At 37.0% G+C, this 23936-nt stretch overlaps 1 protein-coding gene across 4 annotated transcripts in view; it reads left to right on the top strand.

Annotated features, from left to right (window-relative positions):
- The window catches only part of SCN2A (sodium voltage-gated channel alpha subunit 2), a 163632-nt gene that overhangs the window by 64750 nt on the left and 74946 nt on the right, over window positions 1-23936 (top strand). For 3 of the 4 annotated variants that reach the window (XM_006160248.1, XM_006160246.1, XM_006160249.1), the window contains 8 exons: window positions 12537-12626; window positions 13996-14124; window positions 14702-14793; window positions 15674-15946; window positions 19843-19906; window positions 21370-21511; window positions 21650-21857; window positions 23230-23516. In XM_006160248.1, coding sequence (XP_006160310.1) covers window positions 12537-12626; window positions 13996-14124; window positions 14702-14793; window positions 15674-15946; window positions 19843-19906; window positions 21370-21511; window positions 21650-21857; window positions 23230-23516 — 1285 coding nt within the window. Of the gene's footprint in view, window positions 1-12536; window positions 12627-13995; window positions 14125-14514; window positions 14607-14701; window positions 14794-15673; window positions 15947-19842; window positions 19907-21369; window positions 21512-21649; window positions 21858-23229; window positions 23517-23936 lie in introns of all 4 variants that reach the window. The other variant, XM_006160251.1, reaches the window with a different exon arrangement.

Below are 23936 nucleotides of genomic sequence, written 5' to 3'. Positions count from 1 at the left end.
TATGTGCTCTTTTTCTTTCTTTCTTATTCAACAGTTAGCATGTTGCAGAATAGGATCATAGGTAAGTGAACCCCTTTTTCTGTCTCCTAAGGATCTGCCTTGGCCCTGACTGATTCCTTTCGTTCTTCTTTTCCTCCTCCACTCTCTTCTACATTGTTGGCAACATCCCAGGCTTGTGCATTGATTTTAACTGTATGAAGAGGCTATCATTTTATTTCTCCTCAGATTTTACAGTATTATAGAATGGAGTAAATTCCACATGTAAATTTTCTGCACAGCTTTCACATTTGGAAAATATATACACATAATGTGAATAACGTAATGTTGTATATTTTTGGCCTGCAGTTTACTACTTTCTACTTTTCATGTAAGCGTTCAAAAGTTGGGAGTTAGTAAATCTTTACCTCGTGTCTGTATTTACACTAGCCTTTCAAGTATCTCAAGTTCTTTTCCCAAAAGCATTCTCACAATGTTCTCTTTCTTTCTTTCTCTCTCTCACCCTTTCTTTTTTTCTTTCTTTCTTTTGTTACTTTTTTTGGTCACTTATTTCCATGTTTTACTCAAGTCTCAGGTCTTGTTACAATTCTCTCTCTTCAAAGACAATATTTTACTATCCGCATACAACTTCATTTTATTCTTCATTCTATTGTACTTGTTAAAATATTTACTTCATAGAAATGGGACTCTTGACACCTTGGTGGTAGATGGTAATTTGACTGACTTATAGTTGGAAATGAAAAGTTTTAATACAGGCAGAGACCTTGGTCTGGTTGCCAACTAGCTTTGGAAAAGGAAAAGGAACAAAGTCTTAGAAGACTGAGACCATGCTGAGCAGCAGTCTTTGCAGAAGTGCACAAAAGCCTTGGGATAAAGGGTGTCCTGCTTCAGAGACCAGATAAAAAGAAGGGAAACTGAAATGTAAACGAAGCTTCAGATAAGAAAACTTATAGTGTTTTTCCTCTTTAAAGCAGCCATTGCTTGGATTTTGTGGCATAATCAATCCAGGGCTTGGTTTTAATGCTTGCAGTATAAAAGCTCAGTGCCTCTAGAAGATCTTTAAAAAGAAAGAAAGAAAAAAAAAAGAAAGAAAGAAGGAAAGAAAGAAAGAGAGAGAGAGAAGGAAAGAAAAAAAGAAAGAATATAGAGAATTCAAGAGAAGGGATAAACCCAGTAGATTTATCTTGTACACATTACCTTAAACAATATTTCCTTATCTCTGTTTTTCAAATATGAGAACCTGTTGCTTATGGATGAAGAGATGTCTTTGAGTTAGCATTAGAAATAGATTTGTACTTGAATCTCTAATTATAAATTATGATCTATATTACTATGTTTCAATTATTTGTCATCTGTGCACTGAATACATCTTTCCATAAATAAATAATTTATGTCAAATTTTAAATAATTGTATGCCCCTTATGTCAACAGAAGTTCTATGTCAAGTATTGTAGAAAACAGGACTAATCTGATTCTCTGTTCGTCGCAGTGGCTGAGAGCATATGAGTTTATCAGAAATTAGAAAATCAGATACAAAGCAAATGAAAAAGAGGTGATTTGAAGGGATCAGAAAGATTAATTTTGTCTCTCCTCATCTGAATGATTAGATGGAATTTAGAAAGCCCAATATTAAAGGAAAAAAGGCAAATTTTTGTTCTAAAACTTTTGTGGGGAAATAATAAATTTCTTTGAAAATCTCATAAAAGCTATTATCTCCTCTCAACAAAAAAAGAAAAATCCTTGGTCATTTTTAACCCCAATTTAAGACCTTCTAGAAAAGAGACTCCCTTGAAGAGGGCGAGAACAGTTCAGAAGTTCTGATCAGAGAACCTGGGCATTGAGGATGTAGAAAATACAAATATAACTTGATCTGAGAATTCGCAGTTCTTTCCCAAAGGAACTTGAACTCTAAGAGACATAGTTGCTAGGAGGCATGCAGTGATACAAGTGGAAACATGAAAGCTGGTGGCACACACCTGTACTTGCAGCTACCTGGCAGGCTGAGGCAGGAAAATTATGACAAAACATCACACACACATACTCATTCTCACACAGCATAATATAAATAAATAAAGTAAAATAAAAAGAAAGAAATGTGAAGCTAACCAGATAAAGCTAGAAGTTTGAAATGGCTTTATAGACACAAATTTCTTCCAATGTAGATTCTTAAAAATCTCTAATTGCCTGAATTAAAATATTTTTTCAGATGTCTTACCTTGTAATAGAGATACATGAAAGGAAGAGCAGGCTAATACTCTAAAGGAGATAAATCCCTTTGTCTTTCCTATGATACTGGCATAGGTGATCACAGTTCTAGTAAACTTACATGTATGTAAGACTATAGTTTGTTACTATTTTCACAATGATGTTTACCTTTATGCCTCACGACTTAAACCCTAGACTCAAATATGGTTGTCTGACCTCAACTGCAGTGTCTTTTACTGTAAACTAAAAATACCTGGGACCAGCAGATGGCGTAATGGCTACATCACTGGACTCCCATGTAGTCGACGGAGGTTCAAGTCTGGGACCTTGTGTCTTAAACTCATGCTAGGCATGTGTGCACGGGTGCCCAAGATCCTGGGAAGAGAATAGAGGAGAAGGGATTGGACGTGGCCATGCCCCCTGGGGGGTGATATATCCCTTTCTGTCTCTCTTTCTGGCGAGCACATATGCCCTATAGCAGAAATCTCTCCCAAAAAAAGCCCAGTAAATGAATACTCGGAGTTAGTCACAGTAGGTGTGGTGCAAATGGGAGGTCATTGAGTATTAACTCGTTTTAGTTTACAAACAAGCAAACAAACATTAACAACAAAGAAATTTTATTTTATTTATTTATTTTTAGAAATTTAGATTTTAAATCTGGGTTAATATCTCTATGCCCAACAAAAAATCTGACTTGTTTCTTAAAGAGCTATTATTGTCATGAGGAGCGGTTTCATATCAGTTACCTGTTTCTTGATTTTGGATGAGAAGGTATACTTATGTTTAATATATTTTTGACTGGATATATTTTGCAAATGGAAAGTGCATTTAATTTGCTTAGCATATTGTTTATTAAATAAAAATTATTTAAATAATTAAATAAAAGTATGATCTATCCTAGAGAGCAAGCAACTTAAAAATAATTTACATTCCTAAAATTTCCTACCATATTTTCAAATGTGTTTTCATGTCATGTCAATTTTTATTATTTTAACTTGATATATACATGCTCTCCTTCATTTGACATTATCTGATAACTCCTTCGCTTACTTGCAAATATTTTTTGATTACCTATTATTTGATAGGTTGTCTTTTTTTGTTTGTTTGCTGTGGGTACATACATTTGCTTAGAGAAAAAGCAGCACGCCCATGTGAGGATCATGCCTTCTTCTCCATCTCCCCTCTCAGGATTTTGGGTACACGCTACACATATCCAGTATGCTTTTCTAGTTGTTGAGCCTGTGACTTGAACTGTGCAGTCAGCCATGTGAGGGTCAGCCTCCTTAACCACACCACCACCTGCTGGCCCAGCAGATCTTTTAAGTGCTGGGATGTAACACTGATCCAAATAAATTTGTGTTGACGTGTAGTTACATTCGGGCTTATGTGGTCTTGGTCAGGGAAGTTCTGTCTGAAAAAGGTACCGTTTGAGCAGAGACCTGAAGGAAATGAGGAACTGAGGACATGGAAACCTAGGTGAGATGTATATTCAGGGAAACAGCAAGTATGAAGCAAAGTCTGAAAGTGAACGTGCAGCCGGTGTGTACGAGAATCATCAGAGACCAGACTGACAGGAGCGGAGTGGGGAAGGCAGGGAATAGGAGGAGAAGACGGCAGAGAGTAGAGGGCAGGGACTGCAGCCGTTAGCGAGCTGAGGTGATGTGTGGGCAAGGGCACCAAATAACCCAGAATGACATGAAGGGAGTTGTGATCTGAATCGTATGTTTAAAAGATCATCTGGCTGCTTTGCAGAGAATGGACTGCATAGAGCGAAGCAAGGAGAAAGACTAGCGGTCTTCTGTCATTGCTAAGGCAAGAGGTGGACACGGAGGTGGTGGAATGTCATCAGATTGAGATGTGTTTTGCAAAAGAGCTGTTTGAATTTGCTAAGCAATTGGATGTGGCATACAAGGAAATGAGAAGAGCTAAAGATGACGCCACGGGGTTAGCCTGATCAAAAAGAAAAATGAAATTGGTATTGACGAAGATTTGAACAATTTTGTGCAGAACCATTTGGTGGGTAAAATCGAGAGCTTGGTTCAGCCTGCTATGTGTGACACCTGTTAGACCTGCAGTGGAGAAGTTGAGGGGTGAGGTGGATATGCGAGTCTGGAGTTTATGAAAATGTAGGCTGGAGAGATGTCAGTGTAAGGTTGGTCTTTAAACTTGTGACTCAGGATTATGGTTGCCAAACACCTGAAATCACACAACTAATGCTGAGCTCCCTGTAATTCTCAAAGTGTAAGAAAATGAAATATATAGGTTTTGATATCAGAAACTTGGATTCAAATCCCACCACTGAATTTTACTTACTAGTTATGCGACTTTGAGTCAAGGTTTTCCAAGTATTTAGAATTTTGATTTCTCCATCTATAAAATTGTAATTAGTTTTTGCAACAGTAACAATAAAAGGTCACAAATAACTAGCACAAGAGTCAAGACTAGCACTGGGTAACACAGCTACTAAAGGGTAATTATGACAGCTGTGGATGACAGTAGCTACGATTCTTTTAGTGACACTAGCTGCTATAACATCAGAAAAAAGAAATCTCTCATATTGCTTAAGGAATTCCAAAAAAAAAAAAAATTCTAAACAAGTCATTGCTTGTTTCATGTTGACTTTACAAACATAATGTTTATATAGCACCAGTTTGGAGCTGTACATAACTAAAACACACTGTGATCAGTCCCAACCATCTTATTTTGAAGGTGAGTTCATTGAGTGAGGCCCAGAGAAGATTAGGGCTTTTCTAAGGCTCTATTATACATCAGTAAAGCTACAGACCAGACGTGATTCTCAACTTGTTCAACTTGCATTTTCCATCCAAAAGAAAAAAGTGGGCATTGCCAATGTCCCTATGTTTATGCATTTCAAAAGTTATTTTCAGTGGCTCTAACTTACCAATTCACTAAATAAAAAATGGTCTTCCTGGCTCATCCTAAATTTTTGTGGCATTCATACAGAAATGAAAAAGAAGCCATGATTTTCCATGCAAGTATTAGAGCAGTCTGTAGGCAAGGAAGTGATAAAACTTATACATTTCCCTTTCATCACCTACTTTCAGTGCTCAAGATTTGTCATCTAGTTCTCTATTGGAAGATAGAAGCTTGTTAAAATTAAACAAGACAATAATTAACATGTACATATGATATATATAATATTTACATATATATGTATATATAATATTTACTCAGTATTTCTACTGATGGAAATAAATATGCACTGATTTATAAGAGACCAGTAGTATACTGGGCTTTGAATTCTCCATTTTAGGTTAGAAAATATAACATGTAGATACCAGAGATGGTGTGGTAGTTAAGGTGGTGGACTTGCACTTGGCTGACCGTGGTTCAAGTCCCAAATCTGGCAGCTTGAAAATCACCCTGGGCACATGTGCATGCATGCGCAAAATCCCAGGAAGAGAATGGAAGAGAAGGAATTGGAGTGTGGCCAACCCCCTGGGGGGTTATTTTTCACTTACCCTCTGTCTGTCTCGCTCTGGAGAGCGCACGTGCCCTATGGCAAAAAACTTTAAAAGAAAGAAAGACAGAAAGAAAAAGAAAGGAAGAAAGAAAGAGAAAATCTAATATGAATCTCTATTTTACTTCTAGTGTACATGTCAGTTAAAATTTCCTCTACGACTTCTCTGGATATTGCCTATCATTACGAAGTCCCTGAGGAAAGCACAGTATCTTTCCTTTCCTTAATGACTACCCCACATGGGTCCGCAAATGGTATCAAGTTAAGCTCCAGGATCCCACATGGCCAGCTGACCAGTTTGAGTCCCAGACCCGACATCTTGACAGTCATGCCAAGGGTATGTGGGTATGTGCCCCAAATCAAAGAAGACCAGAGCAGAAGGGATAGTAGCATAAGTGACCATTCCTCCCGGGGTAGTGAGTTCTCACTTTCCTTCTCTATCTGGCCCCTATAGCAAAAACTAAAAAAAAAAAAAAAAGTAAGAACTCTACATTTTTATGTCTAATAAACAAATGATTAATCATAATAAAAATAACTGATAAGAACTCTCAATGGATAATGACTGTATCTTGTAAGAAAAATATTAGTCATCTACATTTGAGTAATAAAACTGAGCCTCCAAGAATGAACTTGCTGAAGCCCACATGGCTGGTGAAAGGTGTAGCTGGTCTGTGATTCTGTGCTTGGCAGATCACACTTGTTCATTCTATCTCCGTGGCTCAAGGGGTAGGCATGCTGGTGCTGTCATTAGGCTCCATATAAAAAGCTACATAAACAATTTTTAGTGTAAAGTTAAAGGATTTTTTTCCTCATAATATACATACAGAAATATTTTATATTTCTGAACAGTCAGGTGAATATCAATCAATAGATTTACCTGCTTTAATTAATATCTGGCATAACAAAATCAACAGGTTAAAATGTCTTTTTCCTCCTAGATTATGTAAGGTTAATCTGCCTCTATTTTATTTTACATAACAAAGCTCTTAAGGGAAAATTGTTCCAGATCCTTTGCTCTTTTGAAAAGGTATTCCAATTTATAGCTTGGCTTATATATCTAGCCCCTTAAAATCTGCCTTGGTGTGGAGTTTTCTGTGTATGATATCACCAATATAAAAATCAATACTCATTTTTTTCTTATTCGAATTGTGGTTATAATTATCTGAAACCCTGCTATTTTATTCACTTACCAAACCCAAGATTTTTTAAAACAATGTGATTGATGAGATAAATTAACAATAATTAATAAAGTTAATGGATTTCAAAACATTTTATTTGGAGATATCTATTAAAGCACTAGCATAGAAACCTAATTATAGCTATTCCTTCTTCAGTTCTGTTTTCTTAAGTTTTCTTCTTTTACGAGAAAGTCACACGGAGAAAAGCCGAGAGAGACAGAAGCAGCCTCAACAGCGTCTCATGTAGTCTGGCTTCCTACCACCAGCCTCCCCAGGCAGCCAGGATCATGGGCTCAGCAATGGTAGGAACTGAATCCCCGTCTCTCATACGGCATCCAGCATAGAAGAATATGTGTTATGACTGGGCCTCCTATTCAGGTTTTTTAAAATTAATTAATTGTTTTTAGTTGCCAGAGCACATATGTGCTCACCAGAGAAAGAGAAAAAGAGAGAGAGAGAGAAGAAGAACAACCTTCATGGAACATAGCCACACCTGCAGTCCATTCATTTCCCCCTCTTTTCAGGATTTGGGCACACCACACATATACGCAGTGTGATTTTCAAGCTGCCAGGTCGAGGACTCAAGCTGATCCAGCTGTGCAAGATCCAGCTTACCTAATCAGCAGGGCAGGGGCTGGTTACCATATTTAATTTTAAAGGCAAACTAGTTTGTATTTATTTATTCGTGTGTTCGTCAGAATTCTTTCTTTTTTTAAAAAAGTTATTTATTTATTTCTTCCATGAAACAGAGAAACAGACAGAAAGACGGGCAGAGAGAAAGGTACCTCAACAGGGTCTTCATGCTACTATCCAATTCTCATCTCTGCCAGCCCTGGACATGGGCACACCTGCACCTGGCATGCTCAAGGAGGCCCTCGGCCTTAAACCCAAGACCTTCTCCATGTGGATCCAGTTACACCACCTGGACCTGGATTTTTTTTTTAAACGCATACTTTACTATTGAAATGGTAGTCATATAGAGGCCAGATGATGGTGCAGTCATGAAATGCAAAACTCTGCAAGTTTGATCCACCCAGGAAGGTTCTGAGTTTGTGCCTGGAGACCTCCCTGAGTATGCAAGGCACACATGTGCTGATGATTCAGGACTGGCTGACACTGCGGATTGATGGAAGCATTAAGACCATGTTGGGGAGGGCTATCTTTCTCTCTGGCTATTTCTTTTGCTTATGGAAGAAATAAACTTTACAAAAAAGACAGTCATGAAATGTGGCAAACACTTGTTGTTAAGCATAATGCTTTATTCTTTATTATCTGACTTACTAGAACATAATCATTATTTCTATTATTAATATTTAATATACATTTTCCTTTATTAGATATAACTCAAAGATTATGCTATTATAAAGAGTAAAAATTTTGATGGTCATAAAACCATGGCTGATTTCAGCATGTGACATAAATCTCTTGAGGCTGTTAGTTTCAGCCTTGCTTATCTTACACCTTACATTTTAAACAAATGTAGAAACTTGCATATACAATGTACGTGAGGAGAATTTTATGACATATTTTTGTTCCATGTCACCAAATACAGCATAAAAATCATTCAAAAGGAAAAATATTACTCCATTTAGCAATAAACAAGTTGTAAAATGATTTAGCTCAATAGTCAACTGACACTTTACGAAAAAGCAAGAATATGGTAGTGAATAATATAGTCATTGTCCTTGCCTTCAAGAAGTTCTTCATCTAGTAGGGAAGATCAACATTAGAATTTGTCATAGAGGGGGTAACGTAAAGTGCTCCAGGAATGTATAACTGGTAGAACTAAACAGGTCAATCTGAGTGCTGAAGAAAAAGTATGAGCTGGCAAGAGTGAAGTAGAGAGCATTTCCAAGGAGAACAGATGGACTTTGCAAGACTCTGATTTGAGTAAGAGCATATAGACTATTCACAACATTCGATGATCTGGAACTATTGCGATATTATTGGTTAGGATAGTTCAATGAAGAGATAAGAAGATGAAACCAGAGTAGACTGTAATCAGACTTAGAATCTGAAACCTATGTTAGTAAGACATCTGATTATCATCATAAAACTAGTGGAGAACTACAAAAAGTGTCCAAATACCATTTACAACTGTTATTTTGGCAAAGTGTAGAGAATGAATTAAAAGAAACAAAGCACAGTTTGAGAAAGACCATTTTATAGAAAACTGCAATGATTTCAATTTAGACTTGATGTTAGTGTTGATGGACACTTTGGCCATACAGTGATGTTGAGATGGAAAGAAGCAGACTGAGCCCAGAGATAGTAGGCAAATTTGGCACTATTTGGTGCTAAATTAGATGTAGAGGTTTAGAAAGAAAGGGAAGAGATGGAGATGACAAAGGAGCTGTATTTAGCCTGAGCAAAGGAGCAGGATGAAAAGACTTTCAGTTCTGTTTTAGAACTCAAAATATTTTACATGCTCTTGAAGTGTCAGTGAATATGTAAATGCAGATGTCATGTGAAAAATTGGTATGTGGAGTTCAGAAGAAAAGTCTTGCCTGGAGACAAGGATTTGAGATTACTGGGTATGTGAATGATACCTGGAGCTGTGTTTGTTGATGAGCTCTCCTAGGCTGAGGATATCAGGAGAAGGAGAGTTGGCTTAGTTTTCAAAAAGGGATGGGACCAGCAGTTAGCGTAATGGCTATGTCACTGGACTCCCATGCAGTCGAATACGGTTCGAGTCCCGGAATCAGTGGCTTAAACTCATGCCAGGCATGTGTGCACGTGTGCCCAAGATCCCGAAGGAGAATGGAGGAGAAGGTATTGCGGTGTGACCATCCCCCTGGAGTGTGATTTCTCACTTTCTGTCTCTCTCTGTCTTTCTGGTGAGCTCATGTGCCCTATAGCAAAAAAGAAAAAAAAAATGGAAATGCAAAATTTTAAAGGGTGTAGAAGATTTGCTGCTCCTGAGACATGAAGAAACAGAGAATTAGGTCACCCTGAAAGCAAAGGGGAAAAAACAATGAAAATAGAGGAATCACTTTCGTTGTCTGCTGAGAAAGCAAGTCGAATAAGAATACATAATTATCCTTTCACTTTTAGTGACAAAACATGAGATGTTTGTCACCTTTAGCAAAAAAAATAAAATAGCTGACCTCCCAAGAATGTGATAAATACACAAAGAAAAGAAAGATACACAACTCTTTCAGGAAGTTTGAAATGGAGAGAAGAGAGCTATAAGTAGTAAAGAGGTTTACAGGAGAGCACTCCTCCCATACCCAACACCAACGGAGATAAGGGACCAGCATGGTGGTTAAGACATTAGAGTCCTTCGTGTTCGACCACGATTTGAGTCCCAGACCCAGCAACTTGAAAATCATGCTAAATGCGTGTGTGCAGGAGTCCAAAATCCAAAGAAAAATGGAGGAAAGGAATTATGACATAGCCATTCCCTCTAAAGGGTGATTTCTCATTTCCCCTGTTTTTGTCTCTCTCTGCCTTTCTCCAGTGAATGCACTCGCACCCTGGTAATTAAGTAAGTAAGTAAGTAAATAAATAAATAAATAAATAAATTGCTAAAAGAAAGAAGCAGTAAGAGATTGTTCAATAACTTTTTTCTCTTTTTTTGGAGAGGTTTTTGCTATAGGGCGTGTGTGCTTGCCAGACAGAAACAGAGAGACAGAAAGCGAGAAATCACCCCCCAGGGGGGATGGCCACGCCTCAATCCCTTCTCTTCCATTCTCCTCTTGGGATCTTGGGGACTCATGCACACGTGCCTGGCGTGAGTTTAAGACATCGGGTCCAGGACTTGAACCACAGTTGACTACATGGGAGTTCAGCGACACAGCCATTATGCTAACTGCTGGTCCCGAGATTGTTGAATATCCTAGAAAAGTAAAAGGTGTCCTGAGTAGAGGTGGAGGAAAAACTTTCCCAGTGTAGCATGAAGGAGGAAAGGATAGGCCCCAATGCAGAGCTTTTTCACTTTAGGGGTGGCAATTGAAGATACGCAGTCTGATCCTAATTCTTTCTCTGTGAAGAGGAAATAAGATCACCAGTTTGAAAATGAAAGAGAAAGAGAGTTGGAGGTTGGAGGAGAGTGGAGAATATTGAAAAGTATCTTTGCAGAGAGTAGGTGTTGAGGGCTCCTGAGGTTGGAGCATGCAGTTTTTAGTGGTGCCAATCTCCCAAGGAGTGTTACTTTCTGCAGTGCATCCTAATAGCCAGCAGGCATGAGGGCCTTCTCTCTAGTTTTATGTACTAGTTATTCATTTTTAATTTATCTTTCTCTTTTGTTTAGTTTTAGCAATAAAGGGAAACTATGTGGTTCCTTTTCTGAAAGGTGTTTTCCTGTGTTCTCTAGATGACAGTGCCCTCACGTGGCTGATCACGTCATTTACTATTCGAGTAGCAGAGACTTATTTAAATGCATTTGAATGATGAGTCTCTGCCACTCAAAATGAAGCAATAATTACAGGTTTGACCAAAGCTTGTTTTTTGTGTAAAGAAATGTTCTTTCTAGATCAACATAACCTTGGCTACTCACGTCCTATTGTCCTTACTGAAATCATGCTATATTTCACATGTAAATAATGTGAAGATTTATAACAACAAAAAAGAATGAGAAGTAATATGAAGAGATTATTTCCTCCCTGGGATTTTTATAATTATATCTAAGTTCACATTGATAGAAGCTGCTGTTTTACATAATTATAACTCAATCCTTATTATGCTTTTTGTGAAATAAGAAATAAAGTCACTTCAATGATCTGACTACTGTTTTCTGAAATAGGTTTTGTTACCTATTTTTCCAATATTAAGGAAAGTAAATGGCACTGGCTCTATCTGCAAAGGCAAAGTGGAATAGGGTGAAACAAACTAGATATTTGTTATGAACAGTATTCTGTATGGTTTGAGAAGTAAGGAAAGCAATTTATTGAGCAACTGCTAAGGACCAGGCATGTTACATTATAGCAGATTTTACATATCTTAACTAATTTGATTCTTATAACAACTCCGTGAAATAGTTTCTAGTAGACTGGCCTCAGTTATAAACCAAGGAACACAACTTACACTAGCCATCTTCTCACAATTCTTAATTACCTGAGCAATTGCAGTATATTAGAAAAGATTCATTATAAGACCTTCAACTGGGTGACCCCTAGAATGAAGTTGTAATACATTTAATTAATTATTTAGATATTCTGTTGAATTTTTGAGGTTTATGTATATGCTGAACTTAAATTTCTGTTTTTCAACTGGATCTGTCATTTAAATTGATAAATTATTCACTAATGAATTCATTTATTTGCATTTAATCTTTTCACAATAATTATTTATTTATTTAATTTTATTATTATTATTATTGTTTTTTAATTTGACCAGAGAGAGAGAGAGAAAGTGAGAAAGTCACCTGTCAGGTCAAAGACTTGAACCGCAATCGGCCGAGTGGGAGTCCAGCATACTTAACTGCTGGCCCTGCACTTAATCTTTTTAATTAATAAAAGTACCTAAACATTCTCAAAGTAGTTGATAGTTTGGTCTGAATATTTGGTCTAGATATGGGGTTGCTGAATTATAAAAATGGGAAAAATGATAAAATAATAAGCATGATAATTTTAAACTTCATGGTGGTAAAGGCATATTGATGCATGAAAATGAGTTTTGTTTTGTTTTGTTTTTTTCTCCATTTAACTGTGTCTTCCTTAACAAAACTCTCCTACTTTATTCAATGTGCTCATCATGTGCACCATTCTTACCAACTGTGTATTTATGACCATGAGTAATCCTCCTGATTGGACAAAGAATGTGGAGTAAGTAAAAATTTTAAACTGTCTTTCAATATTGACATTCCCTCATCTTTCGAGGTGTGCTTCTAACATCTTCAGACTCCATCTGCTTGTTAGCAGATCCTGCTAGCTACTCTAAATCAGGTACTGACTCAAGTTTATTTCAACCACCATTTTCCTCCAGGACAAAGCTTGAGGTGGCTCATTCTGTTCAAATTACTGCACTGGTTTGACTGCGAATGTGTGTAGTCCTTTATCTTCTTTGTAAACCTGTACTCATTTAAAGATTTGTAGTGATTACTAACTTACACTAATAAAAAATGTACCTAGTTGGTATGTTCTTTTTAAAAATGTTTTACATTTATTTATGATACAATGTGTGCACATATGAGAGAGAGAGGAGGGTGGAGAGAAAAAGAAGAGTACCTTTCACAGGGTCTGATGACACTGCCATCCCCTTTCTCAATCTTCCAGCCCATAAGCCTTGTGCCTTTGGCGAATGCCTAGAATGTTTTTGACAAGGCCAGCTGGGTATTTGAACCAAAGCTGCCATGTGGGATCTGGCTTCTTCTTTCGTTTATTTATTTTTTAATTGCCAGAGGGTGCATGCATTCACCAGAAACAGACTGAGAAAGAGAAAGAAAAAGCAATCCCCAGTGGTGAAAAAGTGGTCATGCCACAGTCCTTTCTCTGCCATTTCTCCATCCTGTCAGGATTTTCAGCATGCACACACACACACACACACACACACACCCCACATGCACACACACGCACACACACCACACACACACATGCACCACACGCACACACACACATCACACGCACACACACACACACACACCTGTGTTTTCCAAGTCACTGGGGCTGGGACTTCAACTGTGGTTGGCCATGTAGGATCTGGCTTCCTTAACCATGAGGCTACGAGGCTAGTCTGGATCCAACTTCTCTTGAGCAGGACACGACCACTGCCCCACAGAGTGCCCACATTCCTTTTCTCATGCTTATCACAGCTCTGTGTCTTACTAGTATCTGGCTCTTAAGAGTGCATATTTTATGAAACATAAAAGCTTCAGTCTTTTTTGACTAATACATAGTTGCTTTAACCAGATTGGAAGCTAATGTGTTTCAGATAATGTCTTCATATAGAACCATATTATCTAGATCCTTTAAATGAATTGATGAGGAAATTCCAATATTTATTTATTTATAGTCCATAAGAATCTCTTTCAGAATTCAATGTTTCTATTTGTCTTAAACCCTACTGAAGCTCCAGGACGTAAGGAGACCAATAAGAAAGTCTCTAATTTTTGTTCGTGATTTAAGTCACTATTATGGTATGTACATATACATTATATACTGGATTTTTAATGTGAGCTTGGCTATTTTCTCTCAGGTACACCTTTACAGGAATTTATACTTTTGAATCACTTATTAAAATACTGGCAAGGGGCTTTTGTTTAGAAGACTTCACATTTCTGCGGGATCCATGGAATTGGTTGGATTTCACAGTCATAACATTTGCGTAAGTATATTGATACATTTTCTATCCCGGAAGAGTAAATCACTGCTGGGAATCTATACTGTATTTCTACTGGTGGCTTCCCTTGACAAATTGAGCATTTCTCTTCATTATTATGTGAACTTAGAATATTTTTCTTCCCATCAAATTATTCAGTTTGAAGAACCTAGGGACTACCATATTAAATATACAACTTTGGTGTCAATTAGTACTGTAAAGTAATAAAATAAAGTATCTTAGAAAAATCAGAGGCTGTGATTGATGACAAAGCCATTTTTCTCTTAACTGGGAAATCTGATGGCAACGCTCCTTAGAATTGAAAAGGTCTTGATGAAAGACCAACATAGACGTAGATTTCCCTAAATTCTGAATAACTCTGATTTGATTCTACAGGTATGTAACAGAATTTGTAAACCTAGGCAATGTTTCAGCTCTTCGAACTTTCAGAGTCTTGAGAGCTTTGAAAACTATTTCTGTAATTCCAGGTAAGAAGAAACTGGTATAAGGTGGTAGGCCCCTTATATCTCCAACTGTTTCTTGTGTTCTGTCATTGTGTTTGTGTGTGAACTCCTTATTACAGATATGTGACAGAGTTTGTGGACCTGGGCAATGTCTCAGCGTTGAGAACATTCAGAGTTCTCCGAGCATTGAAAACAATTTCAGTCATTCCAGGTGAGAGCTAGGTTAAACACCGAGGCTGACTTTAGCTGCATTGGGGCTCCACTACAGCTTTTGTGCAGAAGCCTTGTTGTTTGTCGCATCTTGCAAATAAATCCTTAAAAAAGCAAGAATGGATACATCATATTTTGGATGAATTTGATTCTTTGCTTTTTATCAGTTGCTTTCTTTTAAATGGTTCTAAATCAGCCTTTGAGTTTAACAAATTTTGCATGAGGCATTTGCAGTAACAGGCTACGTGGTTTGCATCCTGTAACATGAAGCTTTCCACATCAAAGCTAAACTATGAAGCATTGAAACTGATGCAAATTTGAACATTGAGGCCTCAAACTGGCAATTTTTAAAACCGCAGATAATTGAAAGAGCAAGGGATAGCATGAGTGCTGCATGGGGCTCAGTTTTCAGATGTCTTCCCTTTTGTAACCCATATTCAAGCTTGCAGAATTCACAAATCTATCATCTCATAATTCAGCAACTTTACGATTTCATAGCACTCTATTTATATAGACTTTTCTAAAACCAATAAGGGGTTAGGGAGTAAGACATCTGCAAATAAAAGCAAAACATTGATACAAGGTTGATGTTTAAGCATGAATAACAGAATCATTTCTTTTGCTCTAAGGAGTGTTTGGAAATACACGTTTGGTTCATTTCCATTCACAATTTTCTAATGAACATACAAGTTCTGCTTTCATTCATTTTCACCAGCTAGCAGGCTTTTCATGAAAACGTTATTCAATCACAAACATTAAACTTATACTGTTGGCATTCTGCATGACATTTTTATTTTCCAGGACAAACTCATGATATATTTGTTGATAAAGGGGCTGTTGAATATTATATTTAAATTTCTTCTTTTTGATTTCATTTGTAGGTCTAAAGACCATTGTGGGGGCCCTGATCCAGTCAGTGAAGAAGCTTTCTGACGTAATGATCCTGACTGTGTTCTGTCTGAGCGTGTTTGCACTAATAGGACTACAGTTGTTCATGGGCAACCTACGGAATAAATGTTTGCAATGGCCCCCAGATAATTCTTCCTTTGAAATAAATATCACTGCTTTTTTTAATAACTCATTGGATGGAAATGGTACTACTTTCAATAGGACAGTGAACATGTTTAACTGGGATGACTATATTGAAGATAAAAGTAAGATATACTTTTAACTATTAAGTTGTTTAGCTCTTTCTTTAAAAAAAAATATCATTTTATGACCATGAAAGAGAGACAGACAAGTACTCGCCACAGGGTCTCACACTACAATCCTCCCCCCAGAATTTCCAGACAGCCAGGAGCATGGTCACATACACATGTTCCCAGCATGCCCCGGTCAGCCTGAGAACCAAACTCACCGTCTTCCATGTGGCTCAGTCATCACGGGGTGGCACAGCACTGCCACGCCACAGCAGCTGGCCCAGATTGCTCAGTTTCCTAAAGCCTGAAAACTGTATATGGTAGAAATGATCTCAGTTTTGATATGAACCAAATGGCTTACACCAATGTAAGATAGCTTAATGCATATAATAGAGAAATCGAATGAGAGAACTCCTTTTTTCTTTTACTTGTCAATAGATGTGATAAAAATTACCACTTAAAAATGTATTATCTTTTTCTAAACCAGTGCTGAAACTAATTCCACATATAAACAAAAATATTTATTTAGTAGGAATTCATCAGGAATTTTCAGTCTTAAGCAAATCAGTGGTTTGAACTATTCAGTGTGTTTTGCTGAAATATGTTAAGACTGGGAAAAATAACTTGGCCCTATTTGATTGACTCAACCTAAGTCCTGAGTGCTTATGATATAGCTGGCAATAGAGAAACTCACCAAAATAAAATCAGAATTCCGGCACTCTCAACACTGCTTCAGCCATTCGCTTACTGATATTCCAATGTATACCTTTGGTGTTCATCATCATATTCTAATTTGTTTGTTTGCCAGAGAGCATGTGCACTTGCCAGAGAGAAGAGGCACAGAGACAGAGGGAGGGGAGAAGAGATGCCCCAATTAGTCATGGTCATATCGCAATTCCTTCTCCATTCCTCCACTCTGTCAGGATTGGGGCACATGCATACACATGTGCCTGGCATGTCTTTCATGATGCCGAGTCAGACTGGAACCATACAGCCATGTGGGATCTGGCTCTCTTCACCATAGGCCACAATAGCAACTCTTTAGCTGTTTATCATAATGCTGGATTTTATTTTAAGCATAGTGAGAATAAGCTTATAAAGCCATACACTTTAGCGTAATTTCATTTAAATTTACTTATGAATTATTATTATTATTTTAATTTGACCACAAGAGACAGGGAAAGGGGGAGAGAAAGTGAGAGAGCAGGTTGCCAGATTTGGGACTCACATTGTGGTCAGCCATGTAGGAGTCCAGTGTCTTTAATCACCATGACACCTACCAGGCCCCTCTTTAGCATAATTTCTTATAACTGATGTTAGCTTCGTTCTAATTTGGATATTCAAGCCAATCTCTCTCCATGTGCGATTAGCTAGCCAAATTTTACTGGTCTCTTGATTATCAGAACTCCACTGATACTTTTACCCTGAGGGATTTTCATAGCCTATATATAATTTAGACCCATATGAAATAATATCACTTTTCACATTATATTACTGTTTAAAGAGTTAGCATTCTTAACAAGATTTATACTTGAAGGAATAAGCTTTATTAGATAAATAAATGAAACAATTTATTTCACTTATTATGGAGTTCCTCATTTGATATCTTTTATTTCCAAGTATTTTTTTAAAACTATAGATTTCTATTAATAGCATTTCTGGGGGATGGTCAAAGGATATGAGTAGATTAATGCCATGTAGATATGCCAAATTACTCTCCTGAAAGATCATGACATTATAAACTTTGTACAGCATTGGCAATCTTACTGAACTCTCACTATTATTTATTACAATCTTTTAAAATCCTTTGCTAAAAGAAAAATATATATCTTGTTATTTCAACCTCAGTTGTTAATGCAGGAAATTTTATTTAAATATGTTTATTGGGACCAGCAGTTAGTGTAATGGCTATGTTGCTGAACTCCCATGTAGTCAACAATAGTTCAAGTCCCAGACCTGGTGGCTTAAACTCACGCCAGGTGCGTGTGCGTGCATGCCCAAGATCCCGAGAGGAGAATGGAGGAGAATGGAAGAGAAGGGATTGCAGCTTGGCCATCACCCCTGGGGGGGTGATTTCTCACTTTCTGTCTCTCTGTCTCTCTGGCCAGCACACATGCTCTATAGCAAAAACCTCTCCGAAAAAAAAAAAATGTGCTTATTAGTATCACTAGCAAGTTACATATTTCCATAAAGTGAGTTATCTGTTGACATTTTAGGTCATTATTCTATCAGGCAATAGCATTTTTGGGGAATTCATATAAACTCTTTATCTAGTATATTAACATCTTGTCTTTTGCAAATATAATCTTGTTATCTATCTTATTGATTATTTGTAATGCCTAAGTGATTTTAATTTTTAGACAATCAAATCATCAAATTTGTTATCATTTTTTCTACTTTCCTGTTTAGAAAATTCTTCTTGAGTAAAAGAGAAGAAACACAGTCACTTAGATAATCTACAAATAAACCAGCCATCTATATATTCTTAATATCATATTAATAGTCTTGTATTTGCATCTATAATACTTTTTAAAAATTATTTATTTATTTATTCATTCATTTATCTTTTCATTTGACCAGAGAGTGACACCACGAGAGAGAGAGAGAGCGAGGGAAAGTGAGAAAGCAAGCCATCAGGTCCGGGATTCAAACCATCGCCGGGTGTGTGGGAATGTACAGCACCTTAACCACCACGCCACTTGGTGGCCCTACATCTTTAATCTTTAATGTTTTTAAATATTGAAGTTTTAAAATCTATATTGTGGGATAAAAATTAATTATTTAATCAAAATTACGACCCACATTTTCTACATAATTATTAGAATAATTCTTGAATATAAACTTCAAGTATTCTTGAATACATGCATAATAAAAATGCAGTGGTGCATAGGTGTGTGTGTGTATGGTTTGTAGATGAATATATAAATATATAATGTCTGTATGTGCATGCATGTTTCCTGAGATCACCCTGGCAACTTATTAAAGTTATATATGTTATACCTTAAAAACAAAAACTAGAAGTACCTACACAACATTTATCTTCAAAGAAATGTTTATCTTGCTCAGTTGAAAGACAGGAAAGCAAGCTAAAACTCAAAACAAAACACTTATTTACAGCATTAAAATTAAGAACAAGCACATAAGCCCATTTCTCACAGGGACTTAAGTTAAAAGTGGCTGTAAAAAATGTCTGAATCTATTTTGAGTCTAGGCAAAAAGCATTTGTAAAGTGAAATTTTTTTTTTGCATGGAAACAGAAATAGCAAGTCTTCCCTCTCTCTCACTTTTTGTTCCAAGCAAGCAGCCTTTAATTTTGTAGCTCTTTCATGAGGCATCTCAAGCAATTTGAGTTTATATTTTCAATAAATGCTTACAAAGACTGCTACAATAAGGGCCAGCAGACAGCATAGTTGTTATGTCACTGGACTCCCACATGAGTGACCTTGGTTTGAGTCCTAGACCAGACTTGAAACTCATGCCGGGGGCATGTGCATGCATGCCCAAGATCTCAGGAGGAAAAGGGATTGTGTTTTGGTTTTCCTCCCTGGGAAGTGACTTCTCACTTTCCCCGTTACTGTCTCTGTCTCTGTCTCTCTGGTGAGTGCACATGCCCTGAGGCAAAAAACTCAAAAAAAAGCTACAATAATTATTCTTTCTGAACATTTTTCTTTTTAAAAACATATTTTCTAGACATTTGTTTAATCAAAATATTATGTTTTGATATTTTAGTATTCCTTTATGAAAATGTATTTATTTACCCATATATATTTATTATTTTATTTATTTCATTATGATTGAATGCGTTTGTAAGCTTTCTTACCTAAACACAATGGCTAAATTGTTTTAAAGGTTTTTTTTTTTGTTGTTGTTGTTGTTTTAATGGTTGTTTCTATTCTTTGTTGTTTAAATAGGTCACTTTTATTTTTTGGAAGGGCAAAATGATGCTCTGCTTTGTGGCAACAGCTCAGATGCAGGGTAAGTGGCATTTCTTATTGAGTTTCAGTCCATACTAATTTACTGGCCTTGATAACCTGCCACCTCCCACCTGCCACCTGGCTCCCATTCAACTTCTCATTCAAAGCCCTCCATAAATTCCACTTCACACTGACTCTCAGAATAGCCAGGATAAGTGTGGATTCTCACCTCCTTCACCACTCATATGCAGCAATTATTTTTCCATACTAGGTCACAACACGTCTAAGCTTCCAAATTAGTTCAATAGAAAAGAGTGGAAAAAACAGCACACAAATAAATGTATGTTAATACAATTCAAAAGCATGTACTTTTATAAGCATAGTATTTTATATATACTAATGTGATTAACATGGCTTAAAATGTAAGATCTTTGAAGATAACGTCAACATCTGAAGCAGGGTGAGTCTAGCATCTTTTAACAATGTAGTTAAAAGCATAACCTGGAGAAAAAAAAAAAAGCATAACCTGGAGAGTCTGTACAGATTCAAACTTTGATTCTACCAAATAATGTCACCTCGTCTTGCTTTAGTTTCCTTATATATATGTAATGTGTGTGTGTGTGTGTATAATAATAGAGCTTCTGTGAGAATTAAGTGGATTAATCAAACATACTGCTTTTAGAATACTTAATAAGTGCTTTTAATTATTAGTTCCAATATTAGGAAAATCCAGAGAAATACTCACCTTTTGCTATCAGGCAACTATTTTAGAATCACAGGCAAAAGTCTTTTATTTATTATCTATGGAAGCTGGTATGTGGACCTCAGCAATCAAAACCTGTAGCAAAATGCCCAATGGTAACAGGCTCCAGTGATAGAACATCGTGCTACCTTTATCTCCAGATTCCAGGCACAAATTAACAGACTGATTTTAATCGTGTGGTACTAATTGTTTCACATACAATATCTTCTTCAGTATTTGCAAATTTGGTTTTGTTATTAGACCTTTTTTACATATGAGGTGGCGAATATTAGCAAAGTTAAGAAACTTGTGCAACATCATTCAGCCTACAAGTGTCAGACACAATACTGAGGCCAGGTGTGAGTAATCTCTAGAGTCATTCATTTCTCTCAGTGTGACTCCACCCATTCTTTCTTCACTTCTCTGCCCGACCTCCACACTCACACACACTTCGGCCTTGTGACGTCATCAGTGAAAGTCAACTTTTTCACTATTGGCTAATTTATGTATTCATTTCCACAAGCCCTAGAAAACATTAATCATGATATGAATGCTTTTATATGAAGACATGATAAATGCAATAATGACAATTATGAACCACAGAGGAATTCATAAAATAAGTGGACTAGATTCTGTTACTATAACAATAACTGCTGAGTAAAGTGAGAGATATGCTCTACCTCATGCTCATATAAAATAGAAATTGGCATCTATGAAAACAGAAAGACCAACTGGCAGACTCGCAGTTGCTGACTTCTTCTCTTTCTTTATCCCAATTACAGCCAGTGTCCAGAAGGATACATCTGTGTGAAGGCTGGTAGAAACCCCAACTATGGCTACACGAGCTTTGACACCTTTAGTTGGGCCTTCTTGTCTTTATTTCGTCTCATGACTCAAGATTTCTGGGAAAACCTTTATCAACTGGTAAGAACAGACAAAATGATTCTTCTGGGAAACATGAAATACTGATATCAACAGAATTGCTATTAAATATTTTATACTTAGTGTGAACGTGTGACATTCTCTATGAAATTTATTGAAATATCTCTTTGATTTTTATAGACACTACGTGCTGCTGGAAAAACATACATGATATTTTTTGTGCTGGTCATTTTCTTGGGCTCATTCTACCTTATAAATTTGATCCTGGCTGTGGTGGCCATGGCCTATGAGGAACAGAACCAGGCAACACTGGAAGAGGCAGAACAGAAAGAAGCTGAATTTCAGCAGATGCTTGAACAGTTAAAAAAGCAACAGGAAGAAGCTCAGGTATAGTGAGCAAACCCAAACCCCTTTTGCTTTCACTTTTCTCAATTTTCTGGCCTATGTGCTAAAGTCAGTGGCATGATAGATGACATTAGAAATGCATCCTATGTGTTTGGTATATTAAGTATGCAGTAAGAGCCTCTTGGGTTATTAGTAGCTTATTACTTTACTTGGATATCTATTGTCAATACTAATAGCATCACAACATGGAGCATTATCATTGCTTTATTGATGCTGTTTTCTTCCTTGTGAATCCTGGAGGAAATTAACTATTAAAACCCCCTCATTTACTGAAGTCAAAAAGTAGGTGACTGCACATGCCTTCAACCAAAGTACTTTCTTAATCTTCTCGAGAAGAGGACTTCGGTTATTGTCACTTCTTCATTATAGTGTCACTAGTGATTGATAGTTTGGAAAGCCAGGGTTGAACTAAGATTGTTTCATAGAGTTTGGAAAGGGAAGGCCCTATCCAGTATTTGCTCTAATCCATGTAAGGAATGTACAAATGCAGGCTTGTGGGTTGCATAAAGAAATCAGTGCGTAAACATACACAAACACAACATTCTCTGCTTTTACCCTGTAAATCCTATTACTAGGACTGGATGGGTCTTCAAAATACAGCAAGAATTTCTCTAATGATATTTGCTTTACTTAATGGCATTAACTAATTCAATGGCCTATTTTTGACTTTCCTCAGTTGCTGAGTATAGTTCCTTTTGATCACTGAGTATCTCTAATATGTAATAAAGCCCAGACAAATAAATTATTCTTTGGTAGTAGAAGAAAACATTGAATGCAGTATTTTTTTAACTGCACTAGTATAGTTTACAAATTTATAATGATCTGAGAACTCATAAAATATAATCTGTAATATTTTTGGATGTGCATTTCTTAGTGAGATACCCTATTGAAATCAAAGAAAGAAAACTGTCCATTGGGAGGGCTGGCAGATTGGGTGGTGTTTGAAGGCACTGGATTTCCACATGGCCAACCACGGGTTGAGTCCCAAACCTTGTGGGTTGCTTTCTTGCTTTCCCTTTCTCTCTCTCTCTGTTTCTCTGGTCAAATAAAAAAAATAATAATAACTGGGACCAGTGTTTGGCATAATGGCTATGTCACTGGACTCCCATGTAGTTGACCACAGTTTGAGTTCTGGACCCAGTGGCTTAAACTCATACCAGGTGTATGTGCGTGCATGCCCAGGATCCTGAGAGGAGAATGGAGGAGAACAGATGTGGAATGGCCATGCCCCCGGGGGGGTGATTTTTTGCTTTCTGTCTCTCTGTCTCTCTCTGTCTTTCTGGTGAGCTCACATGTCCTTTAGCAAAAACCTCTTTATAAAAAGGATAAAATAAATAAATAAATAAATAAATAAACAGCAGCTGCAGCAGCATCTACTGAGTCCAGAGACTTCAGCGGTGCTGGTGGGATAGGTGTTTTCTCAGAGAGTTCTTCAGTGGCATCAAAGTTGAGTTCCAAGAGTGAAAAAGAACTGAAAAATAGAAGAAAGAAAAAGAAACAGAAAGAGCAGTCTGGAGAAGAAGAAAAGGAAGATGGAGTCCGAAAATCTGAATCTGAAGACAGCATAAGAAGAAAAGGTTTCCGTTTTTCTTTAGAAGGAAGTAGGCTGACGTATGAAAAGAGGTTTTCTTCTCCACATCAGGTAAGAATATAAGACCGTATAAACCCTGTTTTCATATCAAATTTTTCAAAGACTAATTATAGTGGAGTTAAAACTGCCTTCTCCCTAGATGGCACAGTTTTCAGAGAAGCAAGGACCATCAAATGTTTTGGCTATTACCGTGGAGGTTTTGTGAAGTGTTGTTTTTGTTTTCTTACAAGGTTTTGGAATCCCTTAAAGGAATATTTAGATCTCACTGAGTTTGACTAGGTTTCTGGTGTTAATCCAATTCTACTGGGTTTAAACACAAAAGAGAATGATTAGATCACGGAAGTAATTTCTATGAGTATAGCTTTAGGCATGGCTGGATCCAGGGGCTCCAAATATGTTATCATGATCACATCTTTCTTGATATCTCAGTGCAGGTTCCTCCCTATGGTAGCAAGAAGCCCTCTATAGCCC

The sequence above is a fragment of the Tupaia chinensis genome, unplaced genomic scaffold (genome assembly GCF_000334495.1).
Source record: "Tupaia chinensis unplaced genomic scaffold, TupChi_1.0 Scaffold000674_1, whole genome shotgun sequence".
NCBI classification, from domain to species: Eukaryota; Metazoa; Chordata; class Mammalia; order Scandentia; family Tupaiidae; genus Tupaia; species Tupaia belangeri.
This window is presented reverse-complemented; position numbering and strand designations above follow the sequence as displayed.